Source organism: Melampsora larici-populina (assembly GCF_000204055.1).
Source record: "Melampsora larici-populina 98AG31 unplaced genomic scaffold MELLAscaffold_10, whole genome shotgun sequence".
Taxonomy (NCBI): Eukaryota; Fungi; Basidiomycota; class Pucciniomycetes; order Pucciniales; family Melampsoraceae; genus Melampsora; species Melampsora laricis-populina.
In genome coordinates, this window is record NW_006768774.1 from 1,190,377 (window position 1) to 1,210,129 (window position 19,753).

Consider the following 19,753-nt stretch of genomic DNA (forward strand, 5'->3'; position numbering starts at 1 on the left):
ATGACGTCCAGATTTTCTTCAGCTGCGATGGTACACAGTGATCGAAAAGTTACTAAACGCCCTGTTGGCGCATAGGTTTCATTATAGTCAACACCAAAGTATTGGAGAAACCCCAGAGCACATAACCTGGCCTTGTACTTAAGTAACTCCCCTTCAGCACCCATCTTCTTCTTGAAGACCCAGGTCGTGCCAATAGCTTTTCGTCCTTTAGGTAGGGTGACCACATCCCACACTTTTCGTCTCGTCATGTTGAGTAATTCATTGGTGATTGCGTTTTCCCATTCAGAATTATCATTTGACATCAGCGCCTGTTTGTAAGACTTAGTTGTAGGATTGAGAGGAGTTGGTGTGGATTTTGATGAAATTGCGGCTGCCCGTCGACATGACCCTGAAGGTAGGATGTTTGATGTGTCGATCGTGCTGGATATGTCCTTGGGAGCTTCTGCTCGTAGTTCCCAATCCCAACCTGGTTTGTGTCAGTCTGTGAGTTGCTCGACGATGTTGTCTCCATCACTTGATTCGTCGTCGTCGTCTTGTGCAAAAGGATCATTGATTTCGACTTCTGGTGAGGTGGGACGTGATGTGACGTCTACTGGTGTTGTAGGTGAAATGGGAGAGTTGGTGGCTATCTGAGTGGGTGTTTCAGGAACGATGGCTGGTATCACGTAGTCCTCTTCGCTGAAAAGAGCACTGATTTTGGTCTCACTGGATTGAGTCTCACCTTCTATCCCAGGAAAATTGTTGCAGTCGAATGTCACATCATGTGAGTAAACGATGCGACCGTCCTCGAGTCTCACTCGATAATTCTTCATACCGACTTGGTATCCTAAGAAGATGCCTTTGATTGATGTGTTGTCGAATTTACGTCGGAACTGTTTGGGAATCAAAACATAGGCACGGCAGCCAAAAGGTTTCAGTCTTGTGTAATCAAACCTTCGACCAAACCACATCTCGTAAGCTGATTTGTTGTTTGTCTTCCTGGTTGGCGTGATGTTTTCTAAGAAGACTGAAGTCATAACCGCCTCTGCCCAGAAGTTGTATGGCAGATTCGATTGACGGAGTAAAGTTCTTGCTTTCTCCGTTGTGGTTCTGTTCCCTCGTTCCGAGACTGGGTTCTGTTGCGGTGTGTAGGGTGCGCTCAGGTAGGATGTCGTGCCGTTTTTCTCAAGAAGTGTTCGAAAATCTTTTGACCTATACCCGCCTCCTTGGTCGTTGACCAAACTCACAATTTTCTTATTGTGAAAGGTTTCAACTAGTGATTTGTATTGCAGGAAACAAGACATTGTGTCGGACTTAGACTTCATGATAAAAACGTGTTTATAATTTGTACATGCGTCCGTGAGCTTAAAATAATAAAGGCCTCCTCCAACAGAAGGTACAGATATTTTACTGCTCAGATCACTATGAATGACATCTAATGGGAGATTCGAAGAAGGAAAACAGCCGGAATACGGAAGACAATGGCCCTTTGAGAGCTTACAGGTTTCACAGTGCCAGGCTTCAGGTGCGGAGACATTGTACATCATCTTAAGGCGAGGGGATTCGGGATGACCTCCCTGTCTGTGAAGTGTATCATAGTCAGAAATGCTGATGTTGACACGTGGAGGATCAGTGAGGGATGACGAGCCTAGAGTAATGTCGAGCTCGATTACACCGTTGCGAACGTGACCCACAAAACCTCCGACGCCATGTTTGACCATCAGAATGTTGTCGACAACGTTTTCAATGCGATAGCCATCCATAATGAGAGCGCCCATGCTTATTAGACAGCATCCCAAGTCGGGGACATGAAGTGCGTTGAGAACAACTTCATCATTGGCGGAGTTACACATTATGGTGCCCTTGCCAGCAATGCGGATGTTGGTGCCATTAGCCAGAGTTACGTTAGAAGAAACTGGCTGGTAGTTGTCGAACAGATCGCGATCCGGAGCCATGTGATGTGAACAGCCGCTATCCAATAGGATGGATTCGTGATCGGATGAGGTCACGACAAATGCTTGAGATTCAAAGAATGAGTTGTCGGTGGTGACAACCGCAGTTTTGGGTTGTGTAGGACGTAGGTTGGGGTTAACTTGGAAGCACTGTTGTAAGGTATGACCTTTAGCTTCTGGGTTATGTCAGCCGTTGGAACAAAATGGGCGTGGTGGTCGTCCAAACGTCAAGGGACGTTGAGTTGCTGATCGTTGGAGTGATCGTGGTGGTCTGACTGCTAGAGCAACGGTGCTCTCGTGAAGTTCTTTGTACCTCATGGTGATGAGTTGGGATTCAAGGTACGTGATGACTTTATCGGCAGTCAACGGTCGATCCTTGCGTAGGAGGGTCTTCGTGATGTCCGTGGAGGACGGGAGATTACTGACTATGGTCTCGCCAATGAACTTGTCGTGAATGTGTTTCAGACCGTCCACCGCAAGAAGTCCTGCTATTGCATGTTGATTATCGGTGATGTAAGTTTCGAGATCCGTAAAGACAATGTCAGTCCATTTTAAGTAAGCTCGAGCTTGGTTCTCGTCAGACGACGATTGAAAGTGTTCTTTCAATAACATCCATATCTTGATTGGATCAGATACGGCTTCCTTGGCCACAACTCGCATACGATTGTCTTGGTCGATGCAGCCGTATAGGATACCGGCGGTGTGGTAATCAAAAGTATTCAAGAGACAAATACACAATTCATTTTTAGTTTTATTTTTTTTATTTTATTATTTTATCATTTTATTTTATCATATTTCATTTTATTTTTATATGTTACATGTTGAATTTTGAGTGTAATGGTTATGTGTAGGGAGTGTAGTGTAAAATGAAGCCAAAAGTCGAAATTATGGGTTTAGAACTTATGTGTAGTTGGGTGGTTTATGGGTTATGTAGAGTATACAGGTCTGAAGTTGGAATTTCGAAAATTATGGGTTTTAATAGTTATGTTTAAAGATATGTATGGGTTTAACGTGTTGTGTAGAGGAATCATGGTTTTGAGGTATGGGTTTAAATAAGGCTGAATTTCGAAAATCCAACAACTCAGACAGATGGTGGTAAACTGGGGTAGTGGTAAACTGGGGTGGTAAACTAAAAAAGCAAGCAGGGATCACTTTGAAAGATGGATTCATGGGATTATCAAACAACAGCATTGGTAAATTAAACATTACATATGAAAAGGGTGGTTTTGAAACTCAAAAATGACTTTCAAAATCATAAAAAGTGCTATTTTCAATCATATAACTTTGATTTTAGGGTACCACAGCATCTTATCAGCCTAGAAATAAGTTGGGGAGGGTTATATTTTTGCATAGGAACATGAAAAATCAATTATAAACCATATACATCATCATCAGTGGTAATATCAGGTGGTAAACTGGGTAAATTCAATTTCGAGTATTTTCACATAAAATCGAATTTCATTTTAAGGGTACAACCAATAGAGTTAGAGTTTAGCTTGGCTGAGCAAAGTTGTAGAGCGGAAGCAGACCTTTCTTTCTGTCTATTCAGATTTTTGAGACAGTCCCTATTTCTTATCTTTTTTCAGGTTTCAAGGGTGAATTGGCGGATTTTTCAGTTTTTGTGGTAAACAGCTAAGTTATAGTGCTGCTTGTGAGCTTGAAAGTTTGTAGATTGTCAATGTGTGTGCGCTGAATCTGTCTATCCACTTTATTTTGGGGTTTCATTGAGAGTGTTGCTGTGAAAAAGCTGTATGAAGGTGAATTTCGAGTTTGAGGGGGGTTTTTGTCTTATCTTCTTTTTTGTGTGTGTTTCAATTTTGATATAGTGAAGTGTCTTTTTCCCACCTTTTTTTCCCCTTTTAGTTAGCAAAAATAATTACTAGATTTTTAGAATAAGCTTTTATCTTTTATTATTATCATTCAGGTAAACAACTAATGAGAGTTGGAATTTTATAATAATAAGACCCTTATTCATCTTTTAATTAATTTCTTGTTGAGTTGTAAGCTCATTTGCTCATTTGGAAGGTGCCTGAGTGCGCCTAGATTGTGCTATTTTTGAAGTTATTGTCCTCTTTTAGCCTGGTTTTTATTAATCCAAAGACTTGAAGGTCTTAAATTTAATTCATCAGTAATCAAAGTCCCTGTTTAAGAAGGGCAATTCTTTCTTTGTTTGAAGTCTTTCAATTCACCATCTCAAGACTTATTCTTCTTTTGATTGTGTGTGTTGTTGTTTGTGTCTTCATTCATCCCCTTCTTGGCTCTGCTTTCAGCTGTGTACTGAAAGAGTTCTACAGCGGCCTTCTTTTTCTTGGTCAAGAATACGGCAATTTGGACAGATGCATCTGTATCGAGAGTTTTGACAGGAGGAACTGGTGGAGGGTCAATGTTAATGAACTCTTCCAGATTGCATGTCATCAAATGGGTGGTGACATCTGCTGCCCACTTGACATAATTGGTTTTGGCGAGTTTTGGGAAATGAATGCGAGATGAGTTCGAAGAGTCGGTCATTTCGCAAGGATTCAAAAAAAAAAATTTTTGGAAGATTTGCGACTATTGGAGCGCTGGGCTCATAACCAAATAACTGAGGTAATCGAAGTTATTTCTTTCCCTGATAAGGATTAAGATCAAACTCAGTCTTATGAAGTAAGACTTTGGTTGATCGAAAGAAAACAACTTTACCTGATAAGGATTAAGATCAAACTCAGTCTTATGAAGTAAGACTTTGGTTGATCGAAAGAAAACAACTTTCTGAAAAAGGAAGTTGTGACGCAGAAAGAAAACTTGAGTTTGATTAACATATGAGAACACAATATAACTAAATAGTAACTAACACCTGATAAGGATTAAGATCAAACTCAGTCTTATGAAGTAAGACTTTGGTTGATCGAAAGAAAACAATTATATAGATAGACTACTCTATATATCATTCTATAGAACTCAACAATGTGTCATGGTGTAAGAAGAGAAACGCGTTACATAATGCACATGATAATGAAAATGAATCTTTAATGGTAATGCGCTTTATGGGATCACTTTGTGATCCTAATTTTAATTCCCACGGTGTATAACTGACCAAATAGTAAGACATGTGGCTGACGACATCTTTGGTAGGATCAAACTGATACCTGAGGAGGACATGTGCAATACTGATCATATCAAAGCCTGAACATATGGAATGGGAACAAGGTGTTTTCTCTCTGTGAGTGAAGTGGCTTCGAATGCACTATAAAAATGTCAGGATGTGGAACTGTAGAAATGATTGCCAAGCGCTCTGGATATCAAGCTTTAATGATTATGCGTCGTTGACGCTCAAAATCGCTCAACACCAGTGGGTATACGGAGTTTTGGCAAAAATACATGTTACTAGATGGAGGATTTGTACGATTTACACGAAAATATGGATTGCTGAGGAACAGTCCTTTACTCGACAGAAAAGTTGTACGTACAAAAGGTGTTGAATCACGATGTAACGGCCAATTGTTGTTTTTGACATCTTTTTGCAAGACCTGAGTGACATAGAAGAGAACCAAGGGGTCTTTTATCGGCACGTGAACTTTTTAACAGGCCTCTTTATGCATATTAGCTCCACATCCATTGTGCTGACACATGTAGACTCGGCTTCGTTGAACCGGATTGCGGACACATCAAGGGACTCTCAAGTACGTGATGATGTGCTTTTATTTCCTCATAGAAATGAAATATTGGGTTTATGCGAGGGATCTTGTGTTTTTATAGCTGCTTCCCACCAAAGACACGACGTGTTAAGTCACTTCTATCGTTTCTAGGAGGGTAAGAACAACTAGGTGCACATGTAGCATTACATACACGACCGGGTTGGGTGAGCCAAAGATACAGGAAGAGGAATGGAATTTTTTCTCCTCTTACCAAGCATCTTCCTCCTGCACCTAGTAGTCGTAGCAGAGCGTCAAGCTCTTCAAGTGTTAAACATTATTCTATCTTTTAATTTTTAGCGTAGACCATTCAATCTTATAGCAGAAGATATAAATCCAACTAGACAAGAATATAACACCAACGACTGATAAACCTTAAACCAAGAAACCTTAAATAAGAAACCTTGTCTCTAGTCCACCACTCATTTCTTCCCTCCACAATCCCAAATCAACCTGAATCCATTAATCATCTAATAATTCCCAACAAAACGAGAAACGAATAATGGACAGCGAACAATTCCACCAGCAAATCGATGATTCACTCAGGAACAACACAGAAGAAGGAAAAGGGAAAGAAGTTGAAAGTCGTGAAGAGACAACTAACGTAGGAGAAGGTGTAGAAGAGGGAGGTACAGGAGTTAGAGAAGATGAACAACCGGCCGACATTCAATTGCAAGGATTGAGCGGCCAAGAGAACGCACCTCCGGAACCAGAAGATCCCCCTGTGACGACAAGACAGTCCAAGAGGAAGAAAGCTCCACCAAAACCCTTCCCACCACCAACTGTCAGTAAGGCCAAGGTGATCGGTCCGATACGAATCAAGAGGTTGAAACAAGCCAGCAAAGACGAAGTAGAAGGGGCACCTAGTAGTCAGAAAGCCAAGAAGAACTCAACCCCCCAACAACAACAGACAACTGATCCGACAATTGACAAACCCATTGTCAGACAAACTCGGCAACCCGCGAAGAAAATTGTCCAAGAGGCCGACATCATTGACGAAGCCCAAACGGAAGACGAAGAAACCGGAAGTGAAGACGAAGCAAGAACTGGTCGGCAAGAAGGTCAGCTATGGCAAGACACGAACCCAGATGATGGCCGTCCTCAAATGAGAACGGTGGGGGGTATTGCACTTGGTGACATCAAAGATGGTTAGTTACAAACATACCTTGTTTCGTATAGCTTTAGCATACCACACCCCCCCCCATTCCCAAGATGAGCCAGACTCTCAATCCAAACCCCCCCCAAGATGAGCTAGACTCTCAAAAGAACAGGGAACCCCCCCAAAAAATCCTTCCCCAAGGGAAATGCCTCCGAAGGAGATGAAAATAAACCCAATAGCCGAGAGCTTACAACTAGGGAAAGGAAGACACTTGTCAAAACTCCATCCAAAAAAAAAAAAAAAAAAAGAAAGAACGAAGAGAGAATAGAATGGTTGACTAACCGAATGGTACCATCGTCCTCAAACAGAACCTGTCAGAAACGCCCAAACTGAAGTCGAACACCGAACCACAGACAGCGTCGCAGAACGTCTAGATGAAGAGATCGACAGAGCCTTCATGAATCACGACCGCACAGCCTACGGCCGTTCGACAGAACAGAAAAGAGCTTGGTTAGCGTTCCAGTCTAAGGAGAAAGAGCCAGCCTCCGTCGCTACCGAAAAGAACCCCAAATCGACGGAGAGGAAAATAATGAAAGTCCAAAGAGGAGAGATAATCTCCAATCATCTCAATGCGCTCTCACCTTATTGGGACGCTGCAATGAAGGACTTTAGCCGATACATTCCCCTTTCCATCTTTGACCCGGCTTGGCTGAGACAAGATATCACCTTTGTTTCAAACAAAACCTCTCGCGCGAAAACCAAAGACGCAGACTCCAACACGTACAATGGATCTCCGATACCTAGTGAATGGAGGACAACAGTTGCCCAATGGCACCGTCAGAAGGATCTCTTTCTGCAATACCTCGAGAGATACAAACAAACCAAGGTCTTACCAGTGATGAAAGAACATTTTGAGAACGTGATTGAAATCCAAAATGAAAATGATGGTTGCTGGGTGGTAGCTTTCCGATACAACCTGATGATGCGCCAGACTTATATGGTTTTCAAAGTCGGGGAAGAAGGAACCGAAATGGCGGACATTGGTGTGAGAAACCCAAGAATCCAACGGCTAGCAGAACGCGACACGATCAGATACAACGACAACATGTTCCTGGATAACCCCTACGCGTTAACCGGATCTAAATCCTTCATTGACCCGCTAGATGGGTCCAATTGGGCCGGTAGACCAACCAAGTGGGACGATCCAAGCCAAACCGATTCCAAAGAAGACAGGCTGGACCAAGTGAGGTCAAATCAATCGACCAGGTCAGCAATCTGGTCCCAATCCAGGTATGAACCGCATGAGAACCCACACGCCCAACATGCCACCCCGCAAGCATACTTCCACTATAGCCAACCTTTGATGAACAATCAGCACCCCTACCCCCAACCATCCGGTGTAGAACTTATAACCCAACAAGGGTTATACAGAGCTGGAAGAGGATAATCTACTAATAAAATGACTAGTAGAAGTTGTCTAAGGACTGCTCTTCTAAAACAACACAATCAGAAAGAGCTCTGTGGTATTGAGTACTGATAAGGCACCAGAGAAATATAACTTCACACGTAATTTTAACTTCAAAAGCACACTTTGTATTACTATCAACACTGCTATAGTGTTATTCCCAATTGATAACTGAAAAAAAAATAAGCAATATCTGATTGATATTATTCCCAATAAGTCTTTATGACTATAAAACTAAAGTAAATTTCTCTTTATAACTGTAATAAAGGGCGTATTTAAGTGAACAGGTACTATTAAAATAAGTTTATGATGATAAACAAAATAATAATGGCGTAAATGATAAAGAAAAAAAAAGGGGAACAACAGTCCCAAAACCCTCTCAAAGTATATATAACAATGTACTAGAACTTTTACAATGGTCAACAGCCTCAAAACCAATCAAATCCGCCCAAAATTCCCTAAAAACCCTATGATGACGCAATGTAATGGTTTTGTTACTAATAAATGATGTAATTTTCACAGCTAAAAGTGATCAATGACGCAATAATATGATGTACAGCACTTCTTATGATGAATACAGGTGAATTTTTCCTTGTAAACTAGCTGAAAACCAATTTTTGAGATTACGAATTTTTTCAGATGTGCTCCAATTTTTGATTACTAAAGTGCATCTTGTAGCCCACGTGTTACTGATCATTTCTGACACCTACATGACCTACTTCTGATGAGTGATGAGTAAGATATTGAGTTGTGAAGTTAAGGTTTTTAGTGTTACATATGACTTGTGACTGTAAATTCGAGATTCACACCAATTCTTTATTTGCCTTATAACTTTTTACACACACCTCCGTTACTAATGATTTAAAGTTTGTACATTATGTAATCCACTCTTCTGCGTTGAATGAGCCATCTACCAACCTATTCTGACGTCATTTGACATATGTAATTAGCTGAAAACCTCTATTTTCCACGAATTTCACCCATTTTCTTCACTTTTCACAGCTACTACTATCTTTTTCTTGCTCATGTAATATGACATCATCATCTATAGCCTTAAAAATCCCGGAAAATCCTCTTGGCAACCTTAAATTCCATCACTACCACTATTACACAACCAAACTACACGTGTACCTCTTGTTTACCAACTTCGAAAAAGTGCTTTTTTCCTAATAACTTCTGTTTCTACTTATCAACCTTGAAGATGAAAATTGTCATAGTATCATATAATGTTGTTCTTTCATATTCTCACCTCATAATACCCATAACTTTATTTTTACTAACCTAAAAACCATTTTCCAACCTTTATACCTATAATTTCGAATTTTTCTTATGTTTTTCTTTCTTTCTTTTTGTAATAAATTTGTAAGTAAACTATAATGATCTTAATATATAATGTGAAATAAAATGATGTAATGTTTACCTAATGACCAATACATAAGCCTACAAGAGCTTCAATTGATCAAAAACCTCCATTTCGAATTTTCTTTCCTGCTGAATCCTGCTAATAAAGTGGTAAACTGGTAATTGTGAATTTTTTAATTGATCCCATAAATTGATCACCACACCGGGAACGAAGGTATCCGACTCAACCCCAACTTCAAAGGGAAACGAGAGAACTTCATTCCCAATTACCGGAAAGACAACAATAGAGGAGGGAGAGGGGGAGGAAACAGACAAGGAGGAGCAAGTGGAGGCGGGAACTGGGGAAGGCAACAAGGGGAAGGAGAGAACGGTAGTCAGGCCAACCCCAGCCAGCAGGGTAGTAGAGCGAATGCAACAGGTGAAACGGCCCAAAAGAAGTGAGTATCGAACTTAACTTAACTGAGACCTATAGATAGTACAATCATATGCGCGCAATGAACCCAAACCCTCCCACTCTTGAGGAATACACCCCAATGCCCCGAAGTGAGAGCTGAGACAGAGCACTGACATTCTCCAAAAACCTTTACCATGTGAGTCGGCTGAACAACATAGAGATAGTCGAGACACACACACGTGAGCAACCTGAAATGGCCCCCAGACCTCGCTCCCGAGAAAGACGCCTAGAAGAACCAGAGGGAAGATGGCCGTCGAAAGCAGAGTGCGAGCTAAACATTGAAGAGTGGGAGCTGCTAATGACCGAGTTGGACCTGGTAGAGGAATGGGGAGACGTCCTCGTAAGCCTACAAGAAGGCTTCGACCAAGGCATCCCCGAGCACACAATTGAGGGACTACCTTGGTTCACACCACCAAACCAAACGTCAGCCTTGCTAGTGAAGGACAAGATTGAGAAGACGATAGAAAAGGAGAAGAAAGAAGGGAAACTATACGGACCCTTCACACATCGAGAAGTACATGAGCACTTCGGCTTCTTCCGATCTAACCCCATGGGGAGCGTCACGAACAACGATGGAACATTCCGAATGATCAATAACCTATCATTCCCAAAGAACGGAGAGATACCGGTAAGAAAAAAAAAAAGGAAAGAAAAGACAAGAACTGACATTGATGTGTCCAACAGTCCGTAAATTCCTTTGTAGACAAGAATGAATTTGTCACCACGTGGGATGACTTCAAGATTCTGGCGGACTTCCTGAGGAAGTCAGATAGAAAGTGGCAGTTAGCTTTGTTCGACTGGCTAAAGGCCTATAGACAGATACCAACGCACCCATCGCAGTGGAAGTACTTACTGATACTAGACTTCTATAACCGACTATGGGTCGACACACGAGTGGGCTTTGGGGGTGTAGCAGGGTGTGGCACCTTCGGACGCGCAGCTGATGTGTGGAAAGAGATAATGCAGAAAGCCCTTGGCATCCCTCGAATCTTCAGGTGGGTAGACAATAACCTGATCCTACGGGAAGAAGGATTGGACATCAAAATGGAGTCAATTTTACACCTAAGCGCAGGCATGGGAGTAAAGTCAAATCATACCAAATATGCCGACTTCGCCGATGAACAAAAGTACCTCGGATTCATTTGGAACGGCCAAGAGAAGACGGTACGACTACCGCTAGATAAACTCGAAACAAGGATTCAACAGGTCAGAGCTCTACTCAGTGGGGAGAAGTGGAAGAAAAAGCCAGTCGAGAAATTGGTAGGACAGCTGTGTCACATCACTTACATCATGCCAGACATGAAATGTTATATGAGAGAACTCCACAGCTGGAAAGGCGCATGGAGGAACGGTGAAGCACGACGAGGCATCCCAGACGCAGTGAGAGACGACCTTGAAGAAGGGCTCGAAGTCCTTACAAACTTCGACCACATGCGAATTATCCCCAATCTAGAACCCAAAGACATCAAATGGGTGGGCGATGCTTTGACATTGTACGGCATCGGCGTGCTCATAGGTAGTAACTGGGTGAGGTTCAAATTACGACCAGGTTGGGATGCTGAGAACGATGACGGCATCAAACGCAAAATAGTGTGGCTTGAAACGGTGGCGGTCAGACTCGGCCTGCTAGTCTTGATGAAACTGAAAGATACCAAGGGGAGATGTTTCATAGTCTGGACCGACAATACGACTACGGAGGCAGCGATTCGAAACACTCGATCAAAAGACCAAACAGTGAACAACAAGTGGAAACGAATTCAGAAGTTACTTACGAACCACCAGTGCACAATAAAACAAGAGCGAGTCTCCTCCGGCAATAACGACGCAGACGCATTATCACGAGGCCTCGAGACCAATCTCCCCTGGCACGACGAGGTGATCATCCAAGTACCTGACGACCTATCCCAATTCCTCAGACAAGAATGAGTTCCGGAAGAGAGACTGGAACGGGGACGCCCGACCTGGGAAAGATCAAGAACTTCCTTGGTGACGAGAATGGAGTAGTGCGACTGGAAGAGAAACCCGTACAACGCTTGATGATCCTGGGTGGCAGTTGGTCGAGGGACACGCTGTATCAGTACAACTCTGCAATTACCAAGTACCTAACCTTCGGAAGAGGGGAGGGGAAGATCAGGAATCAACTCTTACCAGCAGACGCACAGCAAATCCTGGACTTTATTGCTTGGGCAGCACCAAAAGTAGACGGGGAACCAAAGACCAACCACGAGATAAAGCCGTCAACTATCAAAGCCTACCTGTCCGGACTGAAGGCATGGCACCTCTTCCATCATCTCTGATTCCCAGACATTGAAAATAGAGAAATAAACCTAGCGCTGAAGGCAGCAAAACTCCTAGACGCTAGATCGGAAAGCAAACCTCAGAAATCTCCCGTCCAGATAAAACACCTAGCCAGCCTACTGAAGAACCTAGAGAGGGACGATGAAGCCGCCGAATTAGCCGTAACGATAGCGTTAGTAGCTTTCTGGGGGATGGCAAGGATGGGAGAACTTACTTCACTAAAAGAATCAAGAGCAATAAAGATCGAGGACGTCAAGATCTCACCCGACGAACAGATCATGACCATTGCTCTAAGAGAAGCAAAAACGTCCAAACCGGGCGAAATACAATACCTGACGTTGAGAAGACACAAGTCAATTATCGACCCTGTCGCGGCGGTTGAGAGATTACTGAGGAAACACATCACAATGGGCACGTACGCCGACCAATACCTGTTTGTATACGATATCAAAGGAGAACATGGAGGAAATAGATTAGTGAAGGAAGGAGTCATGGCACTGTTGAGGAAAGCATGGAAGAAAGACGGGTACGATGGACTTACGGGTCACTCGTTCCGAGTTGGAGGCGCATTGTTCTTATGGAACGAAGGAGTCCCGCTGAAACAAATCATAAGCAAGGGAAGGTGGAGGTCCAGAGCATATGAGAGGTACCTACGCAAGTTCGATGATGGGGAGATAGAGGAAAATAGAATGTGGTTGAAGAGAATGGAACTCAAAGCGACTTGACTTGAAATAGAATCTTAACGCAACCCAAATACCATCCCGTAAGAACCGTATGAGACACTACCCTGAGATGCGAGTGAGAAAGAAAGAACTACAAATATTTAAAGTTTTCCCACAACTGAATACCAGTTGAATAATACAGGGGAGGGATCTGCAGGCAGTTGCCATACAGAGGGCCTTGTGGCACCCGAGAGAACGGGTCCTAGTGAGCTCGGGGCTCTCCGATGCCCCAAGGCAAGGTAGGCTAGGACAACACTCTCCGGACCCTTTTCAGGCACTTTACGCAGTTTAGAGCAGGGAATCGAACCACGGGCCAGAACTCGTACGACCTCAGAAGTAGGCCCCGAGACGACCCCGGTACGCTTCCCAGCTCGAGACCCCCCCCCACACTATTCTCATCTTAGGACATCCTAGGATAGGATGGCATAAGGCTGAGAAGGAACATATGTAGTTACAACTGGTTAAACTAGATATGTTAAGAAATGAAGAGATTGTTCGCCTAACACTTACCCAGAGAGCAGAGATAGATAGCCGCAATATTCATGATCCAATGGGAGATGAGGGTTTAACAGCAGATATTGTGACGGCAGGTCTCTATGTCGTATATGCCGATTGGTACATAATCAAATGTGAAGTGAATCACTTGGTAAATTTCACTTCCAAATAGATATCATTGGGAAGCGTCGTCATGTTGGTTCTGGTCTCCGGCCAGCACTATAAACGATCGCAGTTTCCTCTTTCAAGTAGGCTGTCACATCTCATGTCCTTAAGAAAATGCTTATATGAGTAACATTAAGTGGATTCTCGATCCGGCAACTGCTGTTGAGATTATACAGATGAGTTAGAGATATCTCTCTAGGATCCCTAGATGAATGTATCACCAATATAGATGGCCCAGACTTTAGGACATTTTTGCGAAGGAAAAAACAGGCTTCAATCTCACAAGCGAGGTGAGTATCATGTATGTATGGCGAGTGATAAATGTAGGGTGTGATTTCGGTCAACAGGATAGAGAAAGATCACGAAACGAGGACAATGAGAACCCGGTGGTAGTCTTTCCGGTCAGAAATAGCCTTCATCCACTCCATCTGGATAACAATACCTTTGAAAACATTGTTTGCAGATATCGGATCGAGGAACCTTGTTAGTTAGTCGATTCCGCGCTCGTTCAAGCATTGCGCAGGATAAACAGGTCGGCCATTCTTGATCAATGGAGCCATCGAGAACTGGTGACGTGGTGACTGAAGTAGCCGATGCAAGGAAAGTGGTAGTCTCCTCGTCTGTATACTATAGAAATGAAGCGAGTAGGAAAGTCAGGACCTGGTTCTGGTTGTGGTTGTGGATTTGCAATGAAGAAAACTCAACTCTCAGTTTCAAAGTTGAAGTGTTGGTAAAAGAACCAGTAGTAGACTGTGAAAATGGACTGTTTGGAAGATAGACAACCAAAGGATAACCTCCGTTGCCGGTACGAGATGGAGAACTGCATCCAAAAAAGGTTGGCCGGGTGGCATAACCTAAGAAGTTTGCGCTATCAGTAAGGCACCCCTACATGCAGAAGCCAGATCCTATCTGACCTTTTTCAAGCCATTCTTGGGGGTTTGTTGGGATAGGTGGAAAACTAGCCGATCCTTTTGGAAGCACGCTGGTTACTCGAGTAAAAGTCGCGATTAATGCAGTTCCATTTGGCCACTGGGAGCCAATGGGTGAGCTGAAGTTGAAGAAGAAAACGACAAAAACATAAGGAAGATAATCTGCAATCACCTGGCCTTGAAGGAAAGACATGAGCTCACCTCGCATCAGTATCTGCAGAGGCATCGGCTGCCAAGATGACGTCGACCCCTCGAGCAAGCAGCGGGTTTATTGGTATATTTTCCCCATTTTGCACTAGGAAATAGGAAATAAATGGTCAGTGACTGTTCATAGATTTATGGATAGCAACTTTTGTTGTGAAAAGAGATTTACCCCCGTCAACCAAGTCAAGCTTATCAGCCTTTGTCTGATCAAAGCCCGCTGGTCCATTAACGCCTTTGAAAGGGTTTGGATATTGTGCGGTATCCACTACACCAAGGTCTGACGTATTGGTCAATCGGCTGCCTAACAACTTGAGAAGAGCAAGTTTGGACATTGGAATTTTTCCTACAATTGACCCGACAATTGACCCAGTGATGGCATCGAATATCTGCGTTAAAAATGTTGGTACACGTCAAAACACCTATCTCTGAAAAATATTTCAAGGTATCAAAGAAAGCTTTGAAAGGGCTCAACTGAAGATGAGGTCCCAATAACAAAGCTTGCTTGGTCGAACCCAATGGTACATGTCCCTTTCAATGGTTTTCCACTGTCAAGGGGGGTACCCAAATATTGAGTAGGGATGTGAGCACTCAGGTAAGGGTCGAAACTTCCGAATTCGTGGACTGTAGTTTCAAATACTGTAGTTGACAGTGGAACTATGTTACCCGGTGTAGGTGTGTCTGATCCCGGGGGAGGTTGTTGATTGCTGACAATGATGGGATACGGATTTTTGAATGCTTGGAAGTCGGGTGAGTCTTTGAGTGCCGAGAAAAGTATACCTGCCCCATTGGCAGTAGGGGAAGAACTATCGTAGAAGTCTGGGGTTTTGGGAAAACAAGTTCGTCAGCACTAGAAGTACATAATCTATTTTGCAATCGTCAGATTGAAGTTCAGACTTTGGAGGCGTACTATTTGTTGTTGTCCCGGGCATAAAGTGATGTGATAATGCACGCGCCCAAACGTCAGTTATAGAAACTTCAAAACCAGCCTTTTTTTTCAACTCAGCATTGGCAAACAATGCGTCCAGATATCTCGCATCATCTATCGCATTGGCTCCACCAGGTAGGAAAAGGTCGCGTGACAATAACCAGCTTGCGACGAGCTGCTTCATCTCGGGATACCCATTCATGGCTGAAGAAATCGTTAGCCACGATCCACCACTCAAAGCAGATTGATACATGGCCAGCTGAGATATACCAGCTAATGGGCTGTCAGATGTGCGCGAATCCCTGTGGAAACAAGACAAGTTAATGTGAATTCCAATTTTGCTTCGCGCGTGATCTGGCCACAAAGTCAGAGAGAATAAGGTAAGCTCACATTGCTTGGAGGACTCCGGCACCATATAAAGCGGCTCGAAGGCCACCGCCTGAATGGGCCAAGGCTAGAGTGGGATATTCAAAAGATTCTTGCTCAAAGATGTAAGAGTAGCCAGTCTGTGATCCTGGCCCAGTGGTATAAAAGGACTGCCATAATGGAGCGGTGAGGGCTTGGCGGCCTTGTCGAAACGCCATTTCTTCATCACACAAAGTCTGATTGGAGGAGCCAGCTGATCCGGCCAGTCGAAGGAGGGTGGTATTTGGAGGACATTGAGTCAGGATGGGTGCATATGAAGCGGCAGTGGCGGTGATCACTTGTGCTCCGGCGAATTTGAATGAAATAGTTAGCAAAAGGACCCAAAGCTCGAGCGACGTGGATTGCATCAAGAACAAGAGTGTACAAGTGAAAGTGAATGAAAAGTGTGTAAGGACGCAGTGACTCTGGAATGTGTGCGATTGGTAAAGAGAAAGCAACACGGGGTACCTCCTGTTGGCAGAGTTTGAATATCAAGAAGAATGTGAGAATTGGTGAAGTTCGAAGTCAATCTGGAATCAATGTTTGTCAATGGACTCGTCGCAAAGGCGCATCATCATTTGGATAAGGTGGTGGGTAGTCATTGTATGACCGCCAGTTCATCTGGGAACCAAGATAGACTTGTTATTTCACCAGGTTGGTCAAGGCAAGGAATTATGAGAACTTGATTGTGTGGTTAGTCGGACAGCGTTTGGCCTGATGTTTTTAGTGGTCCGCCTTCAACCCTCGGATGGCATTTCTACTCAGTGGGTCTGTCTGTTGATTTGACTTACTCAGATTCACAGTCTTCCGAAGGCGGAAAATTCTCAAGGACCAAGTATGTAACAATTGTCTTTGAATTGCCACTGTGTTTTGACTCCTGATTAGCTCGCGCGCCTTGCCATCGCTGATCAACTCATCAGAGGATGAGTTGCACCTTGTTCAACGGCCAGTGCTCAAAAAAGTGGGAATGCAGACCAGTGACTAGGAGTTTTGTATACTCCATCGGGCGCTTCAGAGTTGCTCAAAGGAACTTTGAGGATAGTGAAAGGTCGGTCAGCAGACTTGGAAAATTTCAAGGCATGAACACACCCAGAGTTCGTTGTTAGATGTTCCGAGCGTCTTACAAGTCTCCAATTGGAATACCCATCACTAGCTACATAAAGCCTCTCCAAAAACAAGCAAAAAACGAAACAAACAATGGACTTTTTAACTATGAGTGCGGACAATAACAAGCGAGAACAGAAGGAACACAATTGCACCAGCAAAAAGAACACTTGCATTAAACCAAAGACCAAAAAACAGGAATCACTTCCTTTGATTTGAACTAAATATCCATATATCTCATTAAAAACTAAATATCCATACATTGGATTAAAAACAACAGCACGACTCAAATGCTCCCCAGTTTCACTGTGACCTAATTCTTCTTATTTCACTTGTACAATTGATTTTCACGTTTGGTGCTTGATGCTTGGTTTGACATTTCTGCACTTCTTGCTCTTGATAAGTTTCAATGGCATCAGTCGCTCCTTAAAATATCCATGTTTGACAGTTATAATTGATTGAAAGTGATATTGGAAAACTTACTACCCAATAGACCAATATTGATCTTGAGTGACAGTCCAAGTGGTTTGAAAAGATTGAGAAAAGATACTATATAAGCGCTGGCGAGTTGTGAGGTATCCCAGTGATGTTGACAAACATGTTTACAATTTATTGATATTGAGAACAGCTGTTATTGGAGAGACGTGTTGTTGGTGTCACCATTGTACTGATGTCAAGGTTCGGATTGATTTAACCTCACAAACATATTCAATGGACGTGAAATGAGCTGAGAGGAGTAGAATCGACAAAGACAACATCACCTAACAAAACAAGAAGATGAAACCCCGCAAACATCAATTATTAGTTGTGGGTGATATCTTTCCAAAGAAAAGAACTACAGGAAAACACTGTAGTAAGTGTAAGTTGGCAAAATCACATGAAAGGCCCGATTAAGGCCTGGTAGATGAGTCTAGCTGAAGGCCACTTGTGATGTTGTGCTGCGACCGGGACACCATGAGTTTAAAAAGGTGAGATATAGTTGATTGATCAATAGATGAAGTCATTGATGTGGTAAATGGTTTGATCGTCTATTTATCATTTCTCTTGCCATCCAAGATCATGGCGTGATCTTGGGCCCGGAACGGTCGATGCCCCGACTGTCTCGGGGCCTTAATGAGGTTTTCAATTTGATTGTAACTTGTAAGTACATATGTAAGTATGAATAACCTTTTTGTGACACTACCTTATGGAATAACCAGCATCAACTCATGTCAAGTACAAGTTGAATATCAAAACAATGCTGAAAATGAATATTTGAATATTTCCAAATGGTTTGAGATTGTTCACTACCTCTGTTCAGGAATTGAAACAATGTAAAAACACATATAAAAACATCAACAAAGAATGATCATCTAGAGATGGATTTTTAGATCAAGAACTGAAGATGAAAGAGTATTCTTAATCAAGTTAATCTGTGTAGAATTGGGCAAACAGGTGAGCCTGAGATGTAATAGTAATACAATGTACGTGCATATCATAATTCATTATCTAACGTACTGTTGGTACCTATTGTTGAGCAATACCACCCTTTCCACTATCAGAACCACTAGGGTCATTCTCTTGACCTGAGAAAGAGGAGTGTTAGCCTTCACAACTTGATACCTCCCCTTCTTGATGTCATGCAGCCAATTTCTTTTGGCCTCATCTGATAGCAACAAAGGCCCTTTGGCAAGCACCAAGATCTTACAGTCTAGCAAAAGAACTACTGCAAGATTTATCTGACCACGGTAAGTTTTTGTGCTGAGGGCCAAGTGTGAATTGGAACATTTTGTCTCCTTGGCCACAACTTTCACCACTTAGGTGAGCAACTATACCATCAAGAGTCAGAGGTTGTGTTAAAAGTTAGCTGTATGAAAAGAAAAACTTTTATAGTAGGGCATATGAGGATGAAAATTTACTCACAATTTAAACCATTGAGAGCATCACTGAGCTCCTTTCTAAACTTCTGCTGAATCAGGGCTGCAGGTGATGGAGTTTTCTTTTGATTTTGTTGGGAACAAACAGAGAGCGGTGCATCTGAATGGAAAAAGCATTCCAATATATTTTGATTCTGCCTTTCATTTAATGACCCCTCTTTGCACAAAGTGTACTTGTCTTCAAACAGTGCACACTCACCCAGATTGTTGGAATTCCAACAGCCAAGCAAGAGGTGAAATTCCAATTTATGCTTCTGATGCACTACTTGAAGCTGAAAAAGTCATTTTGAAAAGTGAACAGTGAAGAGTAAAGTTGATGTCAGTTGTTTCCCACCAAACGCAAGTCAGTAAGAAAAGAGTAAGAAAATCCAACCTGGCAAACTATCTTCTTGATTTCACCTTTCATGACTTCCTCCCAAGTTGATTCATTTCCAGCATGGCAAACAAGATGACCTGAAATCATGTGAGAGCTTTGAAAGATTTACAAGCTCTTTGAAAATTGGCAGGTATTGTTCAATGTTGTCTTGTTTGAGATGTTCTTCTGGTGAAATGGGTGACTGACCTTGAGAATTGGTGCTGGTTGATTTTAATGGAGAAGCAAGAGATTC

General features: G+C 42.7%; 2 protein-coding genes across 2 annotated transcripts; one reads left to right on the forward strand and one right to left on the reverse strand.

The window, feature by feature from the left end:
* Positions 1 to 6,104: 6,104 nt before the first annotated feature.
* On the forward strand, positions 6,105 to 7,820 carry MELLADRAFT_104672 (uncharacterized protein; the record flags this gene model as incomplete). The annotated part of the gene is made up of 3 exons (XM_007407727.1): positions 6,105 to 6,750; positions 7,070 to 7,211; positions 7,712 to 7,820. The coding sequence occupies 3 exons, from the start codon at positions 6,105 to 6,107 to the stop codon at positions 7,818 to 7,820; spliced, it is 897 nt and encodes a 298-aa protein (XP_007407789.1).
* Positions 7,821 to 14,064: 6,244 nt separating this feature from the next.
* On the reverse strand, positions 14,065 to 16,493 carry MELLADRAFT_84371 (uncharacterized protein; the record flags this gene model as incomplete). Its single annotated transcript, XM_007407834.1, has 8 exons — positions 14,065 to 14,289; positions 14,368 to 14,516; positions 14,577 to 14,710; positions 14,793 to 14,886; positions 14,965 to 15,181; positions 15,268 to 15,611; positions 15,703 to 16,022; positions 16,111 to 16,493. 8 exons carry the CDS (start codon positions 16,491 to 16,493, stop codon positions 14,065 to 14,067), a joined length of 1,866 nt encoding a protein of 621 aa, XP_007407896.1.
* Between the last annotated feature and the right edge of the window lie 3,260 nt (positions 16,494 to 19,753).